A 23,449-nucleotide genomic window follows, 5' to 3' on the forward strand; every position below is an offset into this window, starting at 1 on the left:
GAGCTGTGGACTCTGGCTGCTCTGCTATTGCCTCATCCCAGATGTCTGGGTAAGGCAGGCACCCCAGCTTGCTCTTCCATCCAAACTTCCTCCTCTCTGTACTGGAGAGATGACCCCAGGTTTGTACCCCATCACCTTCCTCTTCTCCTCTGCATTGCTGGTACCAAATCCTTTGCATCTCTCTGCTCAGAGCTGATGTCCTCATCCTTTACTTCTCCTTAAGCCTGTCCCAGATCTCAGGAATCCCTCTCAGGCACAGTTACGATCACACTGGTTTCAGCTTCCCCAGGTGTCTCTTCTCTCCCTTTACCAGAACATTTGTGATGTTCACATGCTAAAACATTACTCTCTCCTTTACTGTCCAGACTTTTTGGATTTATTCTGACTTCACTCACACACTCTCATCAGCTCCTTAGTACTTGGCCCCATGCTCTGTGTATGTACTTGAACACTCTTATCTATCTTCTGTGCACTCTTCCTCTCCAGTTCTGCCACTTTGTTCCACTCAATCATCATGTAATGCTATACTTCGCATATCTCTCTCCTTCAATTTTCCTCTTACTTCCACCTGTGCAATACTTCTGTGATCATGTATGCCCAATCTTTTCTTTTGTCATTGCCTCTCATGCATGGAAAGCAAAAAGAAGGGTTAAGATTCACCCATAAAGTGAATCCCAATCTGCATATTTAAAATAGCAGTTTTGACTCGCACTCAATGATTCTTTTTCCCCAAAGCTGGTATCTCCCTGGGAGATCTGAAGGTTACAGAGAAAGGACAAAGCCTGGAGAACACTGCACTGCAGGGCACAGTCTATGACTCCCATCTTCCATAATGACATTCCCAGCCTCAAGCACATGAGGGCTTGCTTGTGGCAGCTGCCTTTCTGGGTCTGTTCCAGTTCCAAACAGCTCACCGTGTGAATGAGAACTGCCTGTAATAGTCTATCAGCCTTTCACTGTCAAACCAAAACTGTAATGTGTAAAAGCCTGTTGTAACTTCCACACGCCTAGTGAATGAGGTGTGCAGTTCTGCCATAGAAGTAGCTCTGTGCAGGCAGCACTGCTGCTTTGGGACCTTTCAGCAGAGACTTTGAGATCATTCCTTTTTCTGCAGAAAATGCACGTATTTCAAGAGATCTCTAACACACTGAACCATGGGCCCTAGATATTTTTTATACAAGAATAATTTCGTATTGCAGTTGCTAATCTGAAAAAAAAGAAGTCTTATATCAGCTACCAGCATCTCCTGAAAACTTAAATTTTGTCTTCAAGAAAACAGCTGCTGTTCTGCTATTAAAGTGTGCATTATTAAGCGCTATGGTGTTCACCTATTTAAAGCAAAGAAAGCAATTATCTGTCCATAAAGCAGCTTTTGGAGCTCAAATGAAGCTGTGAAATTGTATGTTAGAAGGAAAGTGTCAGCATACACAAGCTCCCCCTCCGAAAACCAAATACTCCCATTCACGGTGTGCAAGGCACAAGCCATTACCTGAAATGAAGTTGGGGGGTTTATATTAACGCGAGCTTGGTTCCAGTGCTGTCCCTTATTTCCACTTGAAGACCACAACGGGTTCTCTATCGCGGTCTGGCCTTTCAACCTCAGGTAAACATTCAAGCTTCCTACAAGAGAGGTGGAGAACTGGAATCGGTTAGGCTGAAGCAGAGATAATGGGCTGGGTACAGCTGTGAGTACCCTGCTCACCTCCCCCTTCCACTTTCGCATGGGCCTCTGAGAGGTGTGAGTGCACGTGAGGAGTTTTGTAAATTCAGAAACTTTTAAATTTGGAAACACTGTGAACTGGTGATGTAAATCCACAGCAGAGGGAAACTGAAGTCCACTCCCCTGCTGCGGGCTAGGCAGTTGTACCAGGGTGAGATGGGTAAAAAGTAGTTTGCTGTGCTTTAATACAAACAAAGCATTTATAACCTTGTTATCCAAGGATAAATGAGCAACTTGGTTGCTTTATGCTTAACTCTGGTTTATGAAGACTGTACAACTTCTTGTTTATTCTGTACATCATTTAGCTAATAGAGTGCCATAAAGCCTAGTAAATCTATCTCAGAGATAGATGTGATGCTCTTACTAGTGGTAAGGAGTATTTTTGAAGGACAATCATAATCCTCTGAGTTAAAATAACCTCAGTAAAGTCCCTCACTGTGGAGAAACTTCTCCGCCCGCCAAATCTGTGTCTTTCCAGACTGCTGACCATTATATTACTCATTTAAGCACAGTCACTACTTGAAACAGGTAACAGACCACCTGCATTCAGCAGCCCTTCTCTCTGGTTAACCTCACTGCCTCAGACCATGAACCAGACTGTCTAGGTTCACCAGGAGACAGCAAATGCATTGACTTCATTTATCAGGGTTCAGGAATTCATGTAGTTTGGCAATTTTGTTCCTTCTTGCCCACCACTGTAATCTGTAGATGTGTGGGGCAGCAGTCTCTTTGTACTATGTAAACTACTGTGCTTGTCGTCATTCGGGAAAGTTCAGAGTCAAGTTCACACACGATTACTGGTTTTTTAGGGTGTTAGGCATGCCAGCTGGGAAGCTCATACAAATTATATCTGCAATGAAACCTCTCAGATCTGAGACAGCTGCACAGTGACTCAGCTCCTGCTAATAAAAAGTTCTTATTTCTAGCAGTAGCAAAACCCACTGCCTTGAAAAGCATACGGCTGTGTAACGGAGCAGCAAATATTCTCATCACGGCTATTTCACCAGGGTGCACAGAATGCGTCCATATATCTTCATTGATGGAAGTGGGGGGAGTGATGCTCACCAGAGCGACTGGGCAGCACCATGTCTCCCACATGCCTCCTGCTGCAGCCTCCCACTCCTCCTGCAGTTTCCAAAAGGCAAGGGAGGGTGCAGAAATAGCACAAAGAAAACCTGGCTTCTAACAGTGACATTCTATCTCTGCCTACATGTGCAACTGGGTAAAACAAAGAGACCTGAAACAAGGTTTGCAAGCAGAGAGATGCGTGGGTTTCTGGCAGCAGCCCTGCAGCCTAGCCCAGTAATGTCGCAGGCCTATGGAGGGCTGCTCACACCAAGTGGCTGCTCAGCCTCAGACCTCTTCCAAACAGCAACAGCAGCTCTTGGGCAAGGTTTGTATTAGTCAGCTACAACAATTCTCCCTTCCAAGAATTTCTACTGGGTCTGTAGTTTGAAAAAAAAGGCAGGCTATCAGACAAGGCTACCAAAAATCATAAGATAGAGTTATACATAATTATATTTTTCTAAAAGACAAAAGCAATGCCCATATCAAGAAAGACATGAATTGCTGGCTAATTGTTCCACCTGTTTGTGCAGGCTGATATAGCCCATGACACAGGGCTGTTTGAAATAATGAATGAGTAATTCATGTATGGAAAGCATGCAATTCCATCACTGATAAAGTTAAGGGATTTAAGACTGTTCACAGCATCCTCAACCTCTCTGTGTCACATAATTCCTTCAAATTAATAGCAGAATGATAGCTGTCTTATTTAAAATACAGAATAGCCATCACTGTACTGGCTATGGTCAGTTGTTGCCCACCACATTAGTTAGTATGGATACAACTGCCTGACCCTCATTGCTAGATATACACACATACCAGCCCTAAACGTCACTGAAAATTTAGCTAATGGCACCTGCAACCCACGCTTACCCTTTAAATTCTGCCAGTAACATTCTGGAAGTTACATGGCCTTTGCAAAGCTGATGCTGTGTGGGATGCCAGGTTGGCTATAGGGTTCGTGCTGAGGCGTGTCCAGCAAGAATTCATCTAAAGGCTTCAAACTACTCCAAACTCCACACAAATGGGTAATGAATTGACTCTTGAGCAGGATTAAAAAACAGTGGGCAGGAGGAACAACTGTGAATTAAGGAATAAAGTTCACTTTCTGAAAGCATCATGCCAAGAGGGTCCTGAGTACTCCAGAGGTGTCACCAGCTGCAACACTAGGGTGGTATTTCGAAGCTCATCACTGTGCAAGCACAAACAGCTTTCAGAGTGTGCTGACAGCATGTTCTGCTTCCCCTTTTTGTTTTGTGATGGCTCTCTAATGACAAGAAAAGGATTGCTCTTGAAGCATCAATTAGAAGCACCCCATTTTGGGGTATAGATGGAAAAACTGGAATTACAGGTTGCTTTAAAAGATGGTGACAACTATAATGGAACTACAACCACTTTCTGTCTCAATGTAGAGACACATTAAGGGCAGTGACTCTTCATTTACTTCTTCCCCAACAATGGCCTATTGTTTTATGCAAATCAAGTAAGAGAAACTTCTATTTCTCTTATGCTTCAGGGATAATCTACGTTCTCCTTTTGAAGGGTGTGAAACGATGCACATACAGTTTCTCTGGCAGCCAGCACTTTCAGAGTTAGCTCTATGTGATCTGTCAAGAATTACAATCTGACTTGTAAGTAAGAGACATCTATTTCAGGTAAAGAAATGCTTTATCTTCCTGAATCTAATTGCCATGGCATGGGATGTAGGTCCTTGTTTATCTCGTCAGAGCTGTGCTGAGGTGTAAGTGCTAATCTCAGATCTGTGCTCTGCTCTCTGCATTGATTTCAAAGTACCTCTCCTTATCACTACAGAAATTTTCAGCCTCTTCTCCAGAGACACTGAAGACCTAACAGCAGTCACAGAAGCTGAGCTGGCTCAACTGATAAGCTGTTTTGGGTTGGTTTTTTTTTTTTTGGGTTTTTTTTTTTTTTTTCCTATATATTGCAACAGGCATATTCTTGAAATGATGTCACCGAGGTAACTGATTTTTAAGACTGGAGGATGAAGTATCTTTTCCCCTAAGCCTGCAAGACCAGTCCACACCAGCAACAGAGCACCATTCCAGGACAATACTTCATTTCATTAAGGATCCTTCAAAACCATGTCAAAAATGCAGAAACATTTTGATGAGCATCAGAGCTGTTCTGAAAACAAAGTACTTTGCCCTAAGATGTGGGAATTATAACTCTAATACTACTTGGAAAACTTACGGATACGGATAACTAGGGAGAATGACGCGATCCAGTGGAAATGCACAAAAGTCTGCTGCACAGTGCTATAGCACTTTGGATGAAAAATCAAAGGTTAATGGCCATTCATAATCTCTGAATATGCTATCCCCAGGTCCAAGGAATAAAAAGGCCAGAATTTATTTAAGCCCAATTGCCCTGAAAGACGATTCTAGTTTGCAATAGTCAGGTCAAGAATCGGCAGTTCACCATTGTTCAAAAGACAGATCCTACGACAGAGATCACAGATGAAGTCTCAGCTAGCAGCTCCTATCCTGCTCTTGGGAAGAAGTCAGTGAGCTGGCAGTACTAATTACAGCCAGTAGCTGCCCCGACTGGCAGTGCTCGTTCCCAAATGGGAATAAGAAGCACCTTCTATATGTTGGATGCAAATTCCAGAACAGCTGTAAAGGGTCGAGGCTTGTGGCAGCTTGTGAATAGTCAGTCTATTTTAATAATATTTGGAATTATCCATGAGGGATTAATGTAATTAAACAAAATGTAACAAAACAAAATGTTTTTCTGGAAAAAATAAATAATCAAAGAATCACAGACTGGTTTTGTTTGGAAGGGACATTAAAGCTTATTCAGTTCCACCCCCTGTGCCAGAGGGGTGGACACCTTCCACTAGAGCTGGTTGCTCAAAGCTGTGTCCAACCTGGCCTTGAACACTGCCAGGGATGGGGCAGCTACAGCTTCTCTGGGCAACCTGTGCCAGTGCCTCACCACCCTCAAGGGAAAAATTTCTTCGCAATATCTAATCTAAATCTACTATTCCACAGAGAATTGCTGAGGTTGGGGGTACCTCTAGAGATCATCCCATCCAAACCCTGCTCAAAGCATAGCAGGTTAAAACAGGTTGCCCAGGATCATGTTCAGTCAGATTTTGTCTATCTCCAAGGACAGAGACTCCACAACCTCTCTGGGTAACCTGTGCCAGTGTCTGACAACCTTTAAAAAAAATAAATAAAACATTCTTATGTTTACTAGATTTGCCTCTATTTCAATTTGTGCCCCTTTGCCTCTTGTCCTGTCCCTGAGCATCTCTGATCTTCTTTACATTCTCCCTTCATGTATTCATTTAAGATTGATTAGATCCCTCCAACTCTCTCCAGTAATCCCATGTCTCTCCTGTACTAGGAGGCCAAGTACTGGCCCAGCACACAGATGTATCTCTCTGGTGCTGAGCAGAGGAGTAAGATCATCTTGCTTGACCTGGCAGCCACACTCTGCCCAATACAGCTCAGGAGGCTGGTGGCCATCCTTACCCGGAGGACACATCACTTGAAACACCCGATAAGGTTTCATTGGTCAAATCACTGTGTTATAATAACCCCTTTCCTAACCCAAAGCAATTTTTAAGACCACAGACCTTCAAAAACTCATTCAAGCAGTTACCTCATCAATATGACTATTCATACAATAATCATGTGCTTAAATCATTGAAGTCTTAGAATTTCATCACTCATTAGGTTTTTCTTTTTTCTTCATTATCCTCATGTGAACAATTTTAGTGACAGAGTTCACACCTGGGAAATCAAATGGCATATATTTGCTGATTTCATAATTTATTTCTTATATGCATGTTGCATTCTCACGTGTTTCATAACATTTTGTTACTCTGAGGAATTATAATTTTGAATTTAGTAGATATGTATAAGCGCCCGTTCAAACACACGGCTGATGCTATTAATTTACTATTTTTCTGCCAGTTTGCTCTTCAAAGACAGAATAATACGTAATTCCGTATAAATCTATTCAACAGTAGGCCATTTTGAACATTAGCTAAAATGATGGCAACTATATTTTTTAACATTATGTAACAAAAGTGATACTGAGCAATTTTGGTTTTCGACAACTAGTTGTCCACATTGCCATGAACAAATCCAATGTAATCTATGCTCACTAATCATTGTCACCATCTTCATCTGTGTGTCAGCTCCTTTGTCAGCCAACATATGTGTCAATTCAAGAAATTACATATAAACAGGAAAGAGTTATCTCAGCAAAAAAGCTAAGGACACAGATCCTTGCTGAAAAGGTAGCCCAGTAAAAAAACAACATAATTCCACAACGAGAGGTCACTGTCTCATGGACTGATGTCAGCCTCAGTGGCTGTTTTTCTTATACTTTATCCCAATCCTAAGGTATTCCAGAAAAATCTCTTTGACCCATTTGTAACTTTACTCTTCACTGTCCTATACCAGAAATAGTGTGGTATATGACCTTATAGGGCAGTTTATATTTTTTGCACTAAGCGTGGCATGGCTGAATCACTTCCTTCCACTAAACAGCCAAGCTCCCTCTGGAACACAGAGCCAGGAGAATTTAGACCTGGGGCTGAATTCATGTGTGCACAGTGCAGACACAACTAACAAAAACCTAAGTGAACTTGTCTGTTCTCTTTAAAATCTGAACTCCTCCTGGGGGCAGGCAAAGGTTTTCTGAAGCAACCACCAGGATGCACCCTGAGGATGTGCTTGCCCTTGAAATACATACAAAAATGCATCAAGTCAGCCCAGCTTGGCACTGGAAAACCTCCTGACACACTGGTAAAGAACTGAGCATCCCCATGAGGATTAACAGGATTTATAAAAATTGGCTATCATTTGTATTTTTGTATATTCCCACACCTTTTTTTCATACAACACAAAGAAATTAAACATTTGTGTTGAAAGAGCTATGACTAAAAATAAATGTACAGATACATCTTGTAAGTATATACTCCTACAACTTGTGAGCAAATTGTTCATGACTTTTACAAAGGAACTGTGTGCTGCTGCATTGCACACAGACTGTGCTGCCTCAGCTGCCAGCACATGAGTAGTGCTGCCGCTAATTGCTCGATCCTGAATCTAGTGATTCAAAACTGTTAGTATCAGGCAAAGTCCTTTCAAATATCACCTTTTCCCTTTTCACACTACAAATTCCCCTGCTGTGGCAGTGTGCTTTCCCACAATCTGACCTTTATTTCCTGTAAAGTGATAAGTACCAGTGGCAGTCATAATGGACGTGTCTGGTCATGATGGTTGCACCTGGTTGACCCAAACAAAGTGGATCCAGGGAAGACACAGAGCAACACAATAGCCAAGGGCTAATTTGAGCAACATGCACCCTCCTAACCATAGTGGTGGTCAAGGTCCAACTCAAGACAAGTGTGGAAGAAACTAACTTATCTAATTGTTATGCAAATATGACTGGGTCACTGATCTCACTCCATAACCCATGGGCACCCCAGAGCTCACGGTGCGCTCCTGCATGGACGTGGCTGTACAACAGGATCTCCCCTGTCACAGGAATGCCTCTTGAGATTACTCCTTAAGACTGAGAGATTCTTGGCCACAACAGATCCTTGGTAAGTGATTGGCAGCATGCTGAACTTCGATCTTAGCTAAGTGATATAAAGAACTGATTGTGCAGCTTTTTTTTGTCCTTTAGACATAAACTGTTGATCACAAGTGGGACTAAGTCTGGATCCAGCCACAACCCAGCTTCTCTCTGAGAAGGATTTCAGAACACAAGGACATCCTTTCTGAACCTCACAACCCAGCAGGAGGGTCTTCCCACCAGTTGTCTGATCCCATCCTCTATGCAGTAAATACTCAGGTGCACCTTGCCATCAAATCTTATTAAACCACTGCTGCATTTACTAAGAAACTTTGTTAAATCAGTATATCAATAAACATATTGATATTTCCCTCTCATGACTGAAGTGCATCGCTCCACCTGCAACATCTATTCAAAACCTCACGCATGTGTGAAACACCTCATAGGTACTAGAAGGGCTTCTGCCAGTGTGCTGATTAGCGGAAAAGAGTTTTACAGCAATTTGATGCTGCCAAGCACCCATCTTGCTAGCTTTGGTTGCAACTGGCCCTTGCAGGTGTTGGCAGTCCTCCCATGCTTTTCTTTCACACAAGTGGACATTTCTCTTGCTATTTTTCCCAAAGTGAAAAGACAAGGTCATTGGCTTTCTCTCACCTATGTGCTGTCCATACATGTGATAGTAGAAGCTAAAACAATAGGCTGTGTTCGTAGCTCCATAAGGATTTTTTGGAGCGACACTGAAAACAGGACTAACAAGTCTGGCCTTTTCTCCTTCCAGCCTGGGGCGTGATGTCTCAATGTACATGTAGAAACCTAGGGGAAGTCCAAATGGAAATCATTAGGTTGCAGTCTTCAAAACCCAACACATATATATGCAGGAAGACACCAGGACTATCAAGCATCTCGATTCATTTTTCACATGCATCTGACATCACCATGATTTCTGGGACATATTTCTTCTGCATTAAGTCCATGTACTTTCCACAACTACTTCAAAGACATGTTTTATACCAAGAGCATAATCAGGGATAGCAGGTCAATACTTGTAAATAACTTAAAATCGATGTAACATTGTATATGCACAAGAAAAAAAGAATATCTTTATGATGGGGTTCAGACTTCAGTCTCAAGCTTTCAGTTTGTTCCCATAAACACTGAGTAGGGATGACTTGTAAAATAAAAGGAAAATATCTTGATGGAAACATTTCACAGAACATTTTCAATAGTCTATGTCGATCAGATGATCAAAAGCTCACTTTCACAAAAGAAGACCTTTCATTTATTCTGATCCTAGACTGTGCCAACAACAGAGAGGATTTACTTGATTCAACCAAGAAAATTCAATGCAGTATGATTTTTTTATTTTCCCTTTGGTAGTGCAAGCAGGAGACATACAATAAAATAGCATAAGTTACTGCAGTACTTGATAAATTCAGTACACTATGTCTGACTTTTCAAATGCAAATATACACTGCAGTCAAGATGTCACGCTTCTGTTAACTGGGGTAGCAGATTGAAAATTACACATTTTAGGAACATCCAACGTAGAAATGGGGCAAAAAAAAAAGAAAATCTCATTGCGACAGTCTGAGAGAGTCCAAGTTAGAATTTAAATGACATAAACCAGAAGAATATGTCAAGATGTGCCATAATATTTCCCCACTAGACTATAATGTGAAAGCAATCGCTTTGAAAATGGCACAATAGAAACAATACAAGATGGTTAACTGCACCATTAGTGGGTCATGCTTTGGGACAAGCCACATGACAATTTCTTTTAGAAGTCCTTGAAGTACGCTTATTCTTGGTATAATCAGGAAAGTTGATGTAGTTGGCTGAATGGGCTGTCCTGGACAGGTCCCTCACCCTGGTGGAGCAGATACACCAGTGCCAGGGACCCAGCACACGGCTGGAGCTTACCTTCCTTGGAGCCAGTCCGATCTGCATTTGGCCCAGTGTTCGGAGTATATTTTGTGTCTCTAGTGGCAGTGCTTTGTTTTGTCCAGTCAAAATTGTCTGTGTCATCTTGAGTGAAAAGGCAAATGTTACCATCCTCAAACCCGCAGTGGAACTCTCCTGCCAATGCAGCAAATAAGCAGAAATTTAGTGGCTGAGGTTATTCTTCCTATGCTTGTTTGTCAACGTACTTGTCAATTATAAGAAACAAATTGTACAATGATGGTTATTAACAGCACTGGAAAATAGACATACATTTATTCTACATCAGTTTCTAGTGTTTAGTGTTTTCTTTTGCAGTAACCTCAATGAAAAAGAAACCATGGTCATTAATCTGTGTTGGTGTTACTTAAAATTATATTCAAATCTATTGTATAACTCTTCCTTAAGTATTCAGATGTATACAATTGCCCTTAGAGACTCTGTCTCTTCTTACTCATCTAGCATTTCTAAAAAAACTGAGAAGAAAAGGCAGCACCTCCTTAAAACATGAACTGTGGGAAATAAAAGTGAGAGGTGGGTGATTCTGGTTTAGGGATAAGAACATTAGGGAAAAGAAGACAGCAACTTTTCAAAAGAAAAACATTATCTCAAAATGACATCTCCTAAACTATTTTGGTTTTCAACAGAGATAGGAAAGCAATTTATGGCTAAAATGAGAGCAAAGGAGCTTTGGGGTAGACATGAGGAAAATCTCTAAAAATTAGGGCAATGAAGCATATGAATGGATTGCCCAAGAAGAGCACCGAGCCCCAGGCACTGGATTATAATAACCAATTAACTGGGAGGAAGGTTTAGGTCTATCTGAACCTATCTGGGCAGGACAGGACAGGTGACTGTGTAAGTCTTGAAGACATCTCCTAGACTTCCACCAAGATATCTGTTATGTAGTTGAGGTCAAGTGGTAAAAGCCTGGGTCTAAAGAATAAAAATGCCAAGAACCCCAGAGAGAATTAATGAGATACTCTCCTTGGTGAAACAGAGGTCTGTGAGACACACCAGTCCAGAGATCCTACCCTCCGGGTTATAATGGGATGAGAAAGTCCTACTGCCAGAGATTTAGAAACCAAAATAAATCAAACCTTCAAGGTTCAGTTTTCATCAGAACAGAATAAGGCTTCATGTAGTAAAGTGTGCAAAAGCTTAATTTTATGCACACTATCAGTTCCTGGTGAGTTTACTCTTCCAGCAAAGTCAATTGATTTATCTGAGAAAACAAACAAATCTCTCTTCTCTAGGGAGAACGTAGCTCTCTGCATCCTGTGTCAGCTACAGCCTTCTTTACAGGGGTTCAATTTATATTCATTGTTATGAGGAACAGCAGGCATCATAGCTAAATTGAAAAGGTATATAAACGTTTGCAGTTTTGGGGGTTTGGTGAACTATAAATCCACTTAAGCCACTGGAGCTTCACTGTAAATCAGTGAAAACAGAGGGACCTGGAGCTTAGCTTGGATATGTACTGCTTAGCAAGGATGCTGGTCTGAAGCTTATTTAAAATCAGGTAATACTGCAAACTCAAAAAGCAGGCTTGAAAAATTCATTCCAAACCACAAGGTGCAGTAGGAGTGATTTCCAAGTCTTTCTCATTCTGATTCCACCTGTCCAAAGAACAACACAAACAACCCTCTCCACAACAGTCAGCATAAAACACCATTCTGTAAAGCACATTTAACACAAAACCGCAATCCACAGAAACTTTCTTGGCTATTAGCACCTCAGACAAATTGACCTGTTTTCTCAGTAAATCCATCAGCTTTATTAGATTCTCCAGGAAAATTCATTTCCATAAGCACAGTTCCTTAACTGGCAAACATAACTGACAACCAATGGCATGATGGGGTGCCGGTTTCAGGACCCTGCACTTTGGTTTGGTTCTGGAAGCAAGATCTTCTGAATCCTGGATTTTGAATGATGAAAAATTGGCAATACAGGCAATCATTCAGTTTGTAAACATCATCACCTTAACTGCAGAGAAGAAATGCAAGTAGAGGCCTGGCTGTGGTTCTTCCAGAGAGACAAGCAAATCAAAAGACAAGGCCATAAGGAATACACATGGGCAGATAACACCCAAAATGTTTCGAGAGAGAAGCAAGTGAATAGATGCAGACTGACATCTCCATCTCTATCCCAAAGACCAGGAAGGGAATGCAAAGACCCACGCAAAGCTCTTGAAAGATACAAGGACTCGAAGTACTCTGAACAAAATGCCAGCTGTGCCTCTCATCTCCAATACCTTTTACATGACTTGAGCTCCAAATTCACTTGGTTTACACTGTATTTTGTGTATCTGGCTTTCACCTACACTTATGCAAGTCCTTCCTATAAGTAAAAATGGTGCAGCTTCTCCTACACTGTGTGATCAAATTAACAGGCAAACCAGTAATTTAAGAAGAAAAGTTCTGACTACCAGACCCAGTCCTGCATCAAAGTGAACTAACACAAAGCATTTTCAGCCATTCAGCAGTTTCTAACACTGCCCCTCCAGTACCTTAAACACTTCATTTGCATGTCACACCATGCCCTCAGAGCTTCATTAAGAAATTCCACATCAGCAGAACAAATGTTTTCTTCAAGTAAAAAAAAAAAAAAAGATAATTCAGGCCAGATGAAAAAAAGCAAAGTAAAAGTTTGTCATTTATTTAATATGAAAACACTGGCATCGCATAGGACTTCTCTATTTGTTATACATTGGAAAAGGTTAGTGTTAAATATATTTGGCACTGAACACTTCTTAAAAAATGGCAGAAGAATAAAAAACAGAAATAGCTCCCCAGGATTAGCTCAGTACATTTTGTATGCAAGAAGTAGGAGAATATAAATAGATCTGGATGGCCTTGACCTGTTCAGAAGTGGAGCAGCACACTGAGTGCAGGAGGAACAGCCAGCCCTTGCCCAAGCACACAGAGGTGCTCCATCCTGTGACATCGCTCAGACCACTATGGTTTGTTGAAAGCACTAACAATGGTGCTAATTAATATTAAAGATAGTGGTTAATTTTTGTTAAAACAGATGCCAGGTGTGGAGGTGGATTCAAGTTATTAATAATTTCTTTGCCCCAATTAGGGCAAAACCTGAAACTATTCTCAAGGTGAAACACTCTTCATTGTAGTATGAATTTTTGCCATCTATTTCCACAAAGTTCAAGTTGAATATAACTAACATCTAATTTCTTGTATTATTCAGGTGTAACATATAGTTGCACTAACTTACATGAAATCTCTGTGGTTTACATTAAGTTGTTTATATTATATGTTACAAAACAAAATGTAGATCTGAGGCTACATCTCTCAGTGTTTAAGTCATTTGATGCTACTTGCTTAAGTATTGTAGAAATTTCACAAAAAGGAAGGATTTACATAATGTGTTTATTCCAGAATAGAGGCAGGAAGAATGAGATTTCAGTTTGCAACCAGGTACCTTGCCCCGAGTTGAAAACAGCTCTTCATTCACAAAGGTGTAAATAAAATTGAAATTGAACACAGCAGTTTACAAAAAAACACTAGAACTTTTGTAGAAAGCACGGGCAATGATAAGATTGAATTTGTTATGGGAGACAGAATTTATCTTCTCCAGTTTACAGGTTTGAACCCATTTGCAGATAAAGGTTTCTTCCCTGTCAACAGATTTCACTCAAGGAATTGTTGGGGGAAAAAAGGAAACCAAAATTTTACCATCTCTTTGGTCATCTGAAAGAAGTTATACTGGGCACCCTATAGTCCTGGTGGGCAACCTTCCCATCACCACCAGTGCAGAGAGAGGCAGACCTAGAAAGCATATGAAGGAAACAGTGGACAGGTTGGCGGAGATGCCTTCCCTCACTTGATCCCTAATACACTCCCTATTGCAAGGGGCATTTGGATGCCACCTGCACTCTACCATGTGCCTAGTAGAGCTACAGAGACATTTTGAAAATGAGACAGTTTCAGATCTTAAAATCATAGAGGGCTACACTGTGAAGTACTTGGGATTGCAATGCATTTTATTCTTAATATCACAGAGTATATAGTTAGTATATTAATTAGCAAGGGTATCATGTACTGCTCATTTAAATCAGTGGGAGTGGTTCCTTTGGCTCCTGTGAGTTTGAACTAACTTCTGATTAATTATTAATGCATTGTACAAGATATTCCGCAAATAAGATTTACAGAAAGGCTTAGCCATCATGTGTGACAGTGGGAGAAAGAGGCTGCTGATACACGCCAGCACTGTTTTTCTGCCTGATTATGGCTGTGTGAAATCAACAAAAATGGCAGACTGAATCCCATTCCCTGCACAGGAATATTTTTAGCATGTGTTATTAAAAGCAAGAGGAATGTCAGAATATGTTGTGACAGAAAAACAAGCATTTGCTGTGGTGTAGAAGAAAAAGATGAAGTAGATAGATGTGGGGACTGTTAGGAATAGAGTAGTTTTACTGGGACATGACAAAGGTAGGACCCAGCCTCCTGTTTGTGAAATTCGTGATAATTTTGTGCCCATGGAAAAGTGCTAGAACAAAACCATTAAAGAAGTCACTTCTGCCCTGCAATATAGCATCATAGACCTATAGAATGATCTGGGTTGAAAGGGACCTTAAAGACCATCTAGTTCCAACCCTCCCCTGCCATGAGGAGAGACACCTTCCACTAGAGCAGGTTGCTCCAAGCTCCATCCAGCCTGGCCTTGAACACTGCCAGGGGTGGGGCAGCCACAGTTTCTCTGGGCAACCTGTGCCAGTGCCTCACCACCCTCACAGGGAAAAATTTCTTGCTAGTATCTAATCTGAATCTACCCTCTTCTACATCTACCCACATCCCTGTGCCTAAGCATCAGCACATTAGAGAAAATGGTCTGTTTGCAATTTCAATCATGCCCGTGGAGCTGCCTCCTGTGAATTTGTCTGAACACTTTCACACCCAAGTTACACTTCTGGTCTCCACATTTCCCTGTGCAAATAAGGTCCATGATTCCCACATGTACTGCATGAAAAAAAGTCTTCTTTTTGTTTTAAAGCTGCAGATGAGCTTCTGACTACCTTCTGAAACAGCATAATAACTTAAGAACTACAAATTAAATTCTTATGTAAAAAAAAATGAAGTCAGAAGATTTCATAATCTGACATTTCCTTCACGATTTCTACCATACCCGTTGAGGTGCAGACACAGTTCCTACACAATAGGTCTTTCAGGCATTTAGCTACTCCCATGACTAAACCATAGCATCACCTGTACATACTGAGCTGCAGTGCCCACAAATGGAGGTTACATTTAGAATGTTAGTATTTTCCTTTACAGAATCACAGGATGGTTTAGGTTGGAAGGGACCTTAAAAGCTCATCTAGTTCCAACCCCCTACCATGAGCAGGGACACCTTTTCCACTAGACCAGGTTGCTCAAGTTCCCATCCAACCCGACCTTGAACACTGCCAGGGATGGGGCAGCCACAACTTTTCTGGGAAACCCATTCCAGTGTCTCACTAGCCTCAGATTTTTTTCCTAATATCTCATCTAAATCTCCCCTCTTTCAGCTTAAAACAATTCCCCCTTGTCCTGTCACTACTGGTCTTTGTCAAAAGCTCCTCTCCAACTTTCTTGTTGGCACCTTTAGGTACTGGAAGGCTGCTCTAAGGTCTTCCCGGAGCCTTCTCTTCTCTAGGCTGAAGTGTTTAGATGAACTGTTTGGGGCAGTGAGAAAGAATGATGAGCTGGAGCTATAATTTTTCCATCCTCCATCTATTCCTTCTTTAGCACCTTGGAAGAACAATATAAAAAACACCTTCAAACCCCAGCCCAGCTCACACACAAAAACTAAGTTGGTCCCTCCAATTTAGGGGCTGTGACTGAAAGTAAAATACTTATAATTTATTTTTTAACTGTGAGGAACAAGATATGCAAGCACAGTTCTTCATACACAGAAAAACTAAAAAGATAAATACTTACGTAAATGTGGATTTACTGGAGCTGGAAGACAGAGCAAAAACAAAATTAGCAAGGAGAAGAAATTTTAACTTATCAGTATTTATATTATACTAAATTTTCCATTTTCCCTCCCCTTTACGACCTTGATCCTAGCTCCTACAATGAGAAAGCCAGCAAAAATGGAAAGTTCCTTTCTGAGCAAATTTTGCGGCTCCATGTCAACCCAAAGCAAAACTTTTAGGGAGAAACACTAGCCTCTCCAATCCCTGACGTGTATACTCCATCAGTAGTACCTGCAACTCGGGGAACAAGATGATGGAATTAAGCATCAAACCTAGATTATTGGTGCAGATATTGTAAGGATGAGGATGACTGGGTAGCAAAACTCCAGGGTAATGGCTTTGTACAGGAATCCAACAAAAACTACAGAAGGGATGAATTCACCATAAGCAGAGGTCCATACTGGACCTTGCTTAGCATTTAAAATTTCATTTTAGTGTTATTCTAGAGTACTTCACATAATGAATTACCCTTCTACTCAATAAATAGTACTGTTCTTCAGTTTAAGATGTCTGTGTACATACAAGTCTTAAGAAACAGACAGCACTTGAATTCTTAGAAATGCCAATTTTACTTTTAAACAGCAGAAAAAATAAGCACAGCAAGTTTGTGAGAAGAGGTTTGACATCATTAGATTGAGAGACACAACCAAAGAAAAAAGAGTCTTCTGGCACATAAACCCTTTTCTATGGAGGAGATATGTTAAAGAAATTTAAGACTATGACAAAGGAAGGTGAAGTTTACTGTCCTAAAAAAATGCCAGCAGTTCCATCATACTCCATGCTTGCCTGAGGACCGACTCACAAACTCCTTAACATCCATAATTCCTTAATACTGAAGTTCATCTACTTAACACCTCAATAGGCTGAAACAGAATGAAAGTCAAACCTCCACAGTGCCTACAGATCCTTTAACCATGGGAATGACAATCCAGGTTTAGGTCCAGAGTAACCTGCACAACGCTAAAACTGAAAATTGGGTTTGAATAAGAAATTAGTCTGCAGTTCTGTGCTACCTGTTTGCAGAAGGGTAAATTTGAAGGATGGATGACTTAGGAAGTGGAACTTCTGCTATAAGCCCTTACATATGTGAGAAACAGGAAGATGCTAAACTCACAGTTGGAATTGAATGTTATTAATAGAAAATTGGAAATAAAATTTATCTCCAAATAATGGGTTCATCTGGCAACATCAGACATCAGGATGAATGGTGCTCCATGTTTTCTTGCTGTCCTTCTCATACCATATGACTAGACATAAACTCTTGGTTCGTCACCCCTGTCACGGATTCTGCATAGCTTTAGATTTCACCTGAAGTTTTCAAAACAGCACTAAATTAGCAACTCTGCTACTTTATCTCCCTTTCTCTGAAACAAATGAGCAGTGATTTGCCCTAGTGCAATTTTCTTAAAAAACTTAGTCATTACGTTATATTAGATAACCTTTACCAGCACATTACCTTTCACTCTCCAAGAAACATTCATTTTGTGAAATCCTTGAGTGATTGAACTTGAATTAGCTGAAATTGCTGGGAACTACATTTACTGATGCTTGATTTGTAGCTAAACATACATGTTTTTATGGAAACTATTATCAGTATGTAACCTTAAGTCATACTGTTCAGTTTGTTCACAACAGAGCAAAAAAGGTTTATTAGCAGCCAAGCTTCAGTTCACACCGATTGACAACAGCAGAAAACCAAATTAAAACAGTTTGGCTGAACTTATCTAACATTATAAATAAAGAAAAAATACTCCATCAAACCAAATAAAAAAAACAGAAAGCCCACTCCTCTGAGTAATACAGCATGCTGCTATGAGACAATGTGAACAGCTTTAGCTCTCACTGCGGAAAGGCAAGGCTGCTGTGCGCACGACACACAGGTAGCAAGTTATATTAGCCATAAAAGGAAATTAATGGATGATTGAGGGAGTAAATTCCCACAGCTGATTTCGAAATGTCTGGCAAACCTGTGCACCTGCGAGGGTTATTGCTGCTCTGCTCAGCTGACCCTGGCTCGTGCTGGGAGGAAGGTTTTGCTGGCAGGAGAACAAAATGTCATGAAATGTTTGAGCGTGGTTAGAGCCAAGACAGATGATCCCTTAATCTTCCTGCTGTTCCTCCAGCAACCAGAGAATAAAAACTGCTGGAATTTCAGTTTGCTGGATGATTTTACTTTTCAGTGGTCTGTATTTGTGCAGGTCACAACAGAAAAATGTGGGCTGAGTGGCTTTTCTTAATGCTTGCCTTTCTGTTTGGTGGAATGGCATATATGCCAAGACAGATTTCCCACAGCTCCTTCCGAATACAAATACTTGCTCAGCTTAAAAATGAAGTGGTCTTCAGAGTCTGCAACATTATGTCCCTCCTTAAAAAAAAATTAGTTGCAAACCAAGCTCTCCTAGCTATGGAGAACACAGAGACAGAGGTAAGTAGAAGCATGCTAGATGTTCAACTGCTATGTTTTATACCACTGAAAACTAGTTGTCTGTGGTAATTCCAACCAGCATCTAAAAGATTTAACCAAGATCAAGAGTCCATACCTCTAAACACTTGGTTTGCACAGGAAAAGCAATCTTCACTGTAAATATTGGTACCTTACGGGGACAAGGCTTTCTTCCTTCCTGCCCATGGCAGGGGGTGTTTGAACTTGATGATCTTAAGGTCCTTTCCAACCCTAACTATTCTGTTCTATGATTCTGTGATTCCTTCCATAATAGCAATTATCCCAACTTACTGTTTGCAACACTGGATAATACTGGAAATGTATGCTTGTGCAAACTTATAAATCCAATAATTTATGCCCTATTTGGTACTAATTTTATTTTTCTGGAAATTGCTCTAGAAATATAATAATAACAAGAATAATAGCAATAACTAATTACCATCATTCTATTTGCTCTGATATAGAATCTGTGGAATGTCTAAGCCTCATATGAAAATATGCAAGCTGGACTACAAAGTGACTGGCCACCATCATCTATCTCCTGCTGTTGCAGTGCTGACTACATACCAACAGTAGTAACAGGTTGCTGGCTTTTTCCATAGAAGGGAGCTAAATTCACTTCTTTAATCACCAGTTTACTTTAAAAATATTTAAAAGTAAGCGTGTATCTGAACCAGTGAGTACTGAAGTTTCAATTGGAGTATTTGGGGACTTCACAGCCAGTTTGTCTCAAATAGACACAGATTTATGTATAGTGATGCCACACTGACACAGATTTATGTATAGTGATGGAGATAATATTTAAAATGTTATTATGAGACATATCTGCTGTTACTATGAGACATCTCTGTAACAGCCTACGAAACATTCATTACTGCTACTTAAATTACCCTGTTTGTATTTACTCGGCAGACTGTGTTCACTAGCAGAGTAACACATGCATCAACCAAAGAATTTGTCAAGTGATGTTTGGCTGTAATTATCAATGTCGCTCCTACTGTGATGATTGCTCTTTTCTCCTGTACTTTCAGCATTCAGATGAGAAAATAATTCATGACAGGCGAGGGATTTCCCTATGAAATTCTTCTGCCATAGGTAAGTTTTTTATTTATGTGATTGGATGCTGTGGTGTTTTTATTTTGTATTTACAGCTTCCACTTGGGATGGAAGGATATACTGTAAGAGCTCACCACTGAGTTTTTCTGCGTTAATAGTCTCCTTATTTTGAACATTTAGATGGCCACCAGAAGGTTAGCACACTGGAAGCTGTTATTTTCATATATTAGAACTTCCATGTTAATCTCCATTTGTGGAGGTTAATCTAAAAGGTGATTACCTCTGCATCACGTACAAAGGAGTGTAATCCAATAAAAATGATTCGACATGTCAAATTAACGTGGCTTAACTTTAGCCTTCTGGAAGTTAGACCTAGACACATCATCAAAGAGTGTCATTGGAGTGTCTCTGAAGTCACAGGAGAGATATGGGCATGTCCAGACAGTTATTAATCTCCTGGAAGAAATCAGGAGAAACCTTCTCCTCTCTAATAAAACAGCAAAAACAACCAATACACTAGAAATGTCCTGTTGATGCTTGCACATTATATAACTATATCCTAGAGAAATCAGTTCTGTGGAGTTCCTACCCAAGATTGTCCTACTACAGAACACATAGCCTATCTATTCTCTGTGAAAGTTAATGTATTCCCTACAGGTGAAAGAGACTGCTACCATTTTTCGCAACTCTAAAATGTGCCCAATCTTCTTTTCACACTGGCTGCATTTCTTTAAAAATTGGGGTAAAATCCTATTAGCCTGCTTAAAGTTTTAAAAAATAAGGCAAAAAATGTTTACAATGGAAATCCTCACCAGTATACACAGGTGCATTTCAAACCTCAGAAAAAATGTTTTTACTCTAAGGGTGATTGAACACCAAACAGGTTGCCAAGAGAGACCGTGAAGTCTCCATCCTTTGAGATATTCAAGACATGAAAAGACATGTTCCTGGGTCCTAGTCCACCAAAAAGAGTAATCCTGAAGTGGTGGCATAAGAAGGTCTGACGCTGCTAGAGGCCAGCATGCTTCTGGAGTACTCATCAAAACTGAACACACAAAGCCACACACACACACAAAAGGCTTCCGAAAATATGAAACACAGAACCACAGAATGGTTTTGTTTGGAAGGGACCTTAAAGATCATCGAGTTCCATCTCCTGTGCCATGGGCAGGGCCACCTTCCACTAGACCAGGTTGCTCAAAGCCCTGTCCAACCTGGACTTGAACACTGCCAGGGATGGGGCAGCCACAGCTTCTGTGGGCAATCTCTGCCAGGGCCTCACCACCCTCACAGGGAAAAATTTATTCCTAATATCTCATCAAAGTATACCTTATAAATCAAAATTCTAATCTATATCTACCCTAAAACTCAAATGTTTTCCCCCTTGCCTGAGGTATCACAATTAAAAAAACCCCATGTAATTGGAAAAAATGTAGAAAAAAATCTTAGTTCTCCTTTTAAGAAACATCTGCTTGATGTCTTTGTTTTTCTGGGTATTGTTTATAGTTATTTCTTACACTGACGCAGGCCTGCTGCTGTGGATCGTGCTAGCCCATTAACTGCTTTTCTAAGATTCCAGCATTTCAGACCATAAGAACTGGATTTGCATTATAATAATGTCCATTATATCATTATTTTAGAGTTGAAGCTGTAACATCTTTAAAATTACCCTGTTAATAGATGGCTGACATTAGAGTCATTGGACGAATCCTAAGATAAAAATGCCTATTTTAAGCCCACAAAGCCTCAGTGGTTTTGAGATCCTTCTTTAAAGGGAAGTCACTTTAGGTTTATCTTAGTGATTAGCATCTGGGTCATGATTCCTGAAGCTGTGAATTTATCAGCATCAGAGTCACAGCACTGAATGTTGCTCCAAAGGCATCTCTCCATCTAGGGTACAGAAGCAATAGCTTCCTCTCTCCTGGGCAGCTGGATTTTACATTGGCACCTCATCCCCACATTTGAAATGGGATGTTGTTCACATCTGCGCTAATGGCAGATTCTAGCAGAAAAATTTTCCGTAGACAAAATACGCTTTTTATGCTGCATGGGAATGTTCTTCCTGCCAGTCAGGGGCTAGAAATGTAAATCACATAATGTTTCATTAAGACCTCAAACTCAGCACAGTTGGGAGCATAGCCGAGACCTCAAACAACCTTCTGACACTTGCCGGATTAAAACCCCCACCAAAAAAGAGCAGTAGTAACCACGTGACCCCAATGGTAGGGTTTTTTTTTTTTTTTTTGTCCTTATAGGAGCACTGGTCATTATTTAAGTAATGGGAGAAAATTCAAGAAGAGGGCAGTGGCTACCTAGCACAAGCTAGGTAACCACTAGTGAGGCTACCTAGTGTCCCTAGGTATCTAGTGAATCACTAGGTCACTAGTGAGGATGTAAATGTCCCTATCACAGCCACCATGGAGAGATTGGGATTGGTACAGAGAAATCCCAAATGTCTGAATGAAGCTTCTGCTCCTGATCACCTTTGGAAAAACTCTGCATCTTTCCCATCTGCATGGGGGGAATCCCAAAGAGACCTGACTAATACTGCTAGTGTTGGAAAATAGGAACTTCTTAAGGTAAGAGGTCCAACGAAGAGGCAAAGTCCAACAGGAATTGCACCAGTGTGGCTATCTTCTCCTCATTTGTAACTTCATGGATGTAGTAAGCAAGTCATTTCTTTAATTTAGGTTTTGTTCTCGTGAGATTTAGGAAACAAAGACTTTGCAAACACTTTCCTGTAGCAGGAAAATTCATCACCATCATTACCAGATCTGGCATTTAGTGAAATGTGCCACTCCATTCTTTAGAATTGATATTTGAGACTACATAATGTAAACTTTTCCTGGATATTATTACAATGATAAAAATAATTTATTATGAGATTGAGCAGGGCTGAGCTAATCACTGATCATTAAGAACTGTACAGATGATGCACAAGACATTTAAATGTTTTTTTCAGAGTAATTATTTGATAATGATTTCTTAAAGTAATTCCTCATCTGTAGGTTGTTTTTGGGTGTTCTGCTGATGTGATTTCCTACTTCTGGCTCTCTTAGGTATCTGCATAGCACTAATTATGGTTGGATTCAGCTTATGGAGCAATTTGACCTACGGGGCTAGCTGTGACTTGATTAACAAGGCTCCTCATGGTACAATCGTAGGATCACAGAATGCTTTGTGTTGGAAGGGACCTTAAAGATCATCTAGTTTGCACTAATTATGGTTGGATCCAGCTCCTGGGGCAATTCGTCCTATGTGGCTAGCTGTGACTTGATTAGCAAGGCTCCTCATGGTAGAATCACAGGATCACAGAATGGTTTGTGTGGAAGGGATCCTAAAGATCATCTAGTTCCAAACCCCTTGCTCCAAGCTCTGTCCAACCTGTCCTTGAACACTGTGAGGGATGGGGCAGCCACAGATTCTCTGGGCAACCTCTGCGAACTCACCATCCCCATAGCAAAGAATTTCTTCCTAATTTCTAATCTAAATATAAATCTAACCTTTGTCAGTTTAAAGCCATTACCCCTTGTCCTATCGCTACAGGCCCTGCTACAAAAGTCTGTCCCCAAATGATTAAATACTTTCATGGTTGAATGCTTACAGTTATATCCCCCTGCCACACACATCACTTCTTCAATTATAAATCTATCCGCTAAGCACATCAGGTTTCCCACTACAAACTGCACAA

The 23,449-nt window shown here is 40.6% G+C and overlaps 1 protein-coding gene across 3 annotated transcripts in view; it reads right to left on the bottom strand.

Annotated features, from left to right (window-relative positions):
* MDGA2 (MAM domain containing glycosylphosphatidylinositol anchor 2) overlaps positions 1 to 23,449 on the bottom strand; it is a 389,024-nt gene that overhangs the window by 14,440 nt on the left and 351,135 nt on the right. The window contains exons 12-16 of one of the 3 annotated variants that reach the window (XM_061354588.1): positions 16,219 to 16,239; positions 10,262 to 10,417; positions 8,996 to 9,154; positions 1,490 to 1,620; positions 642 to 755 (exon numbers count right to left, since the gene is read on the bottom strand). In XM_061354588.1, the coding sequence (XP_061210572.1) occupies positions 657 to 755; positions 1,490 to 1,620; positions 8,996 to 9,154; positions 10,262 to 10,417; positions 16,219 to 16,239 (566 nt within the window). In that variant the 3' untranslated portion in view covers positions 642 to 656. Of the gene's footprint in view, positions 1 to 641; positions 756 to 1,489; positions 1,621 to 8,995; positions 9,155 to 10,261; positions 10,418 to 16,218; positions 16,240 to 23,449 lie in introns of those variants that run through there. The other 2 variants (XM_061354587.1, XM_061354586.1) reach the window with 2 other exon arrangements.

The sequence above is a fragment of the Neopsephotus bourkii genome, unplaced genomic scaffold, assembly GCF_033783945.1.
Source record: "Neopsephotus bourkii isolate Nb327-2 ecotype Australia unplaced genomic scaffold, CSIRO-AGI_Nbou_v1 NB_740, whole genome shotgun sequence".
NCBI lineage: Eukaryota > Metazoa > Chordata > Aves > Psittaciformes > Psittacidae > Neopsephotus > Neopsephotus bourkii.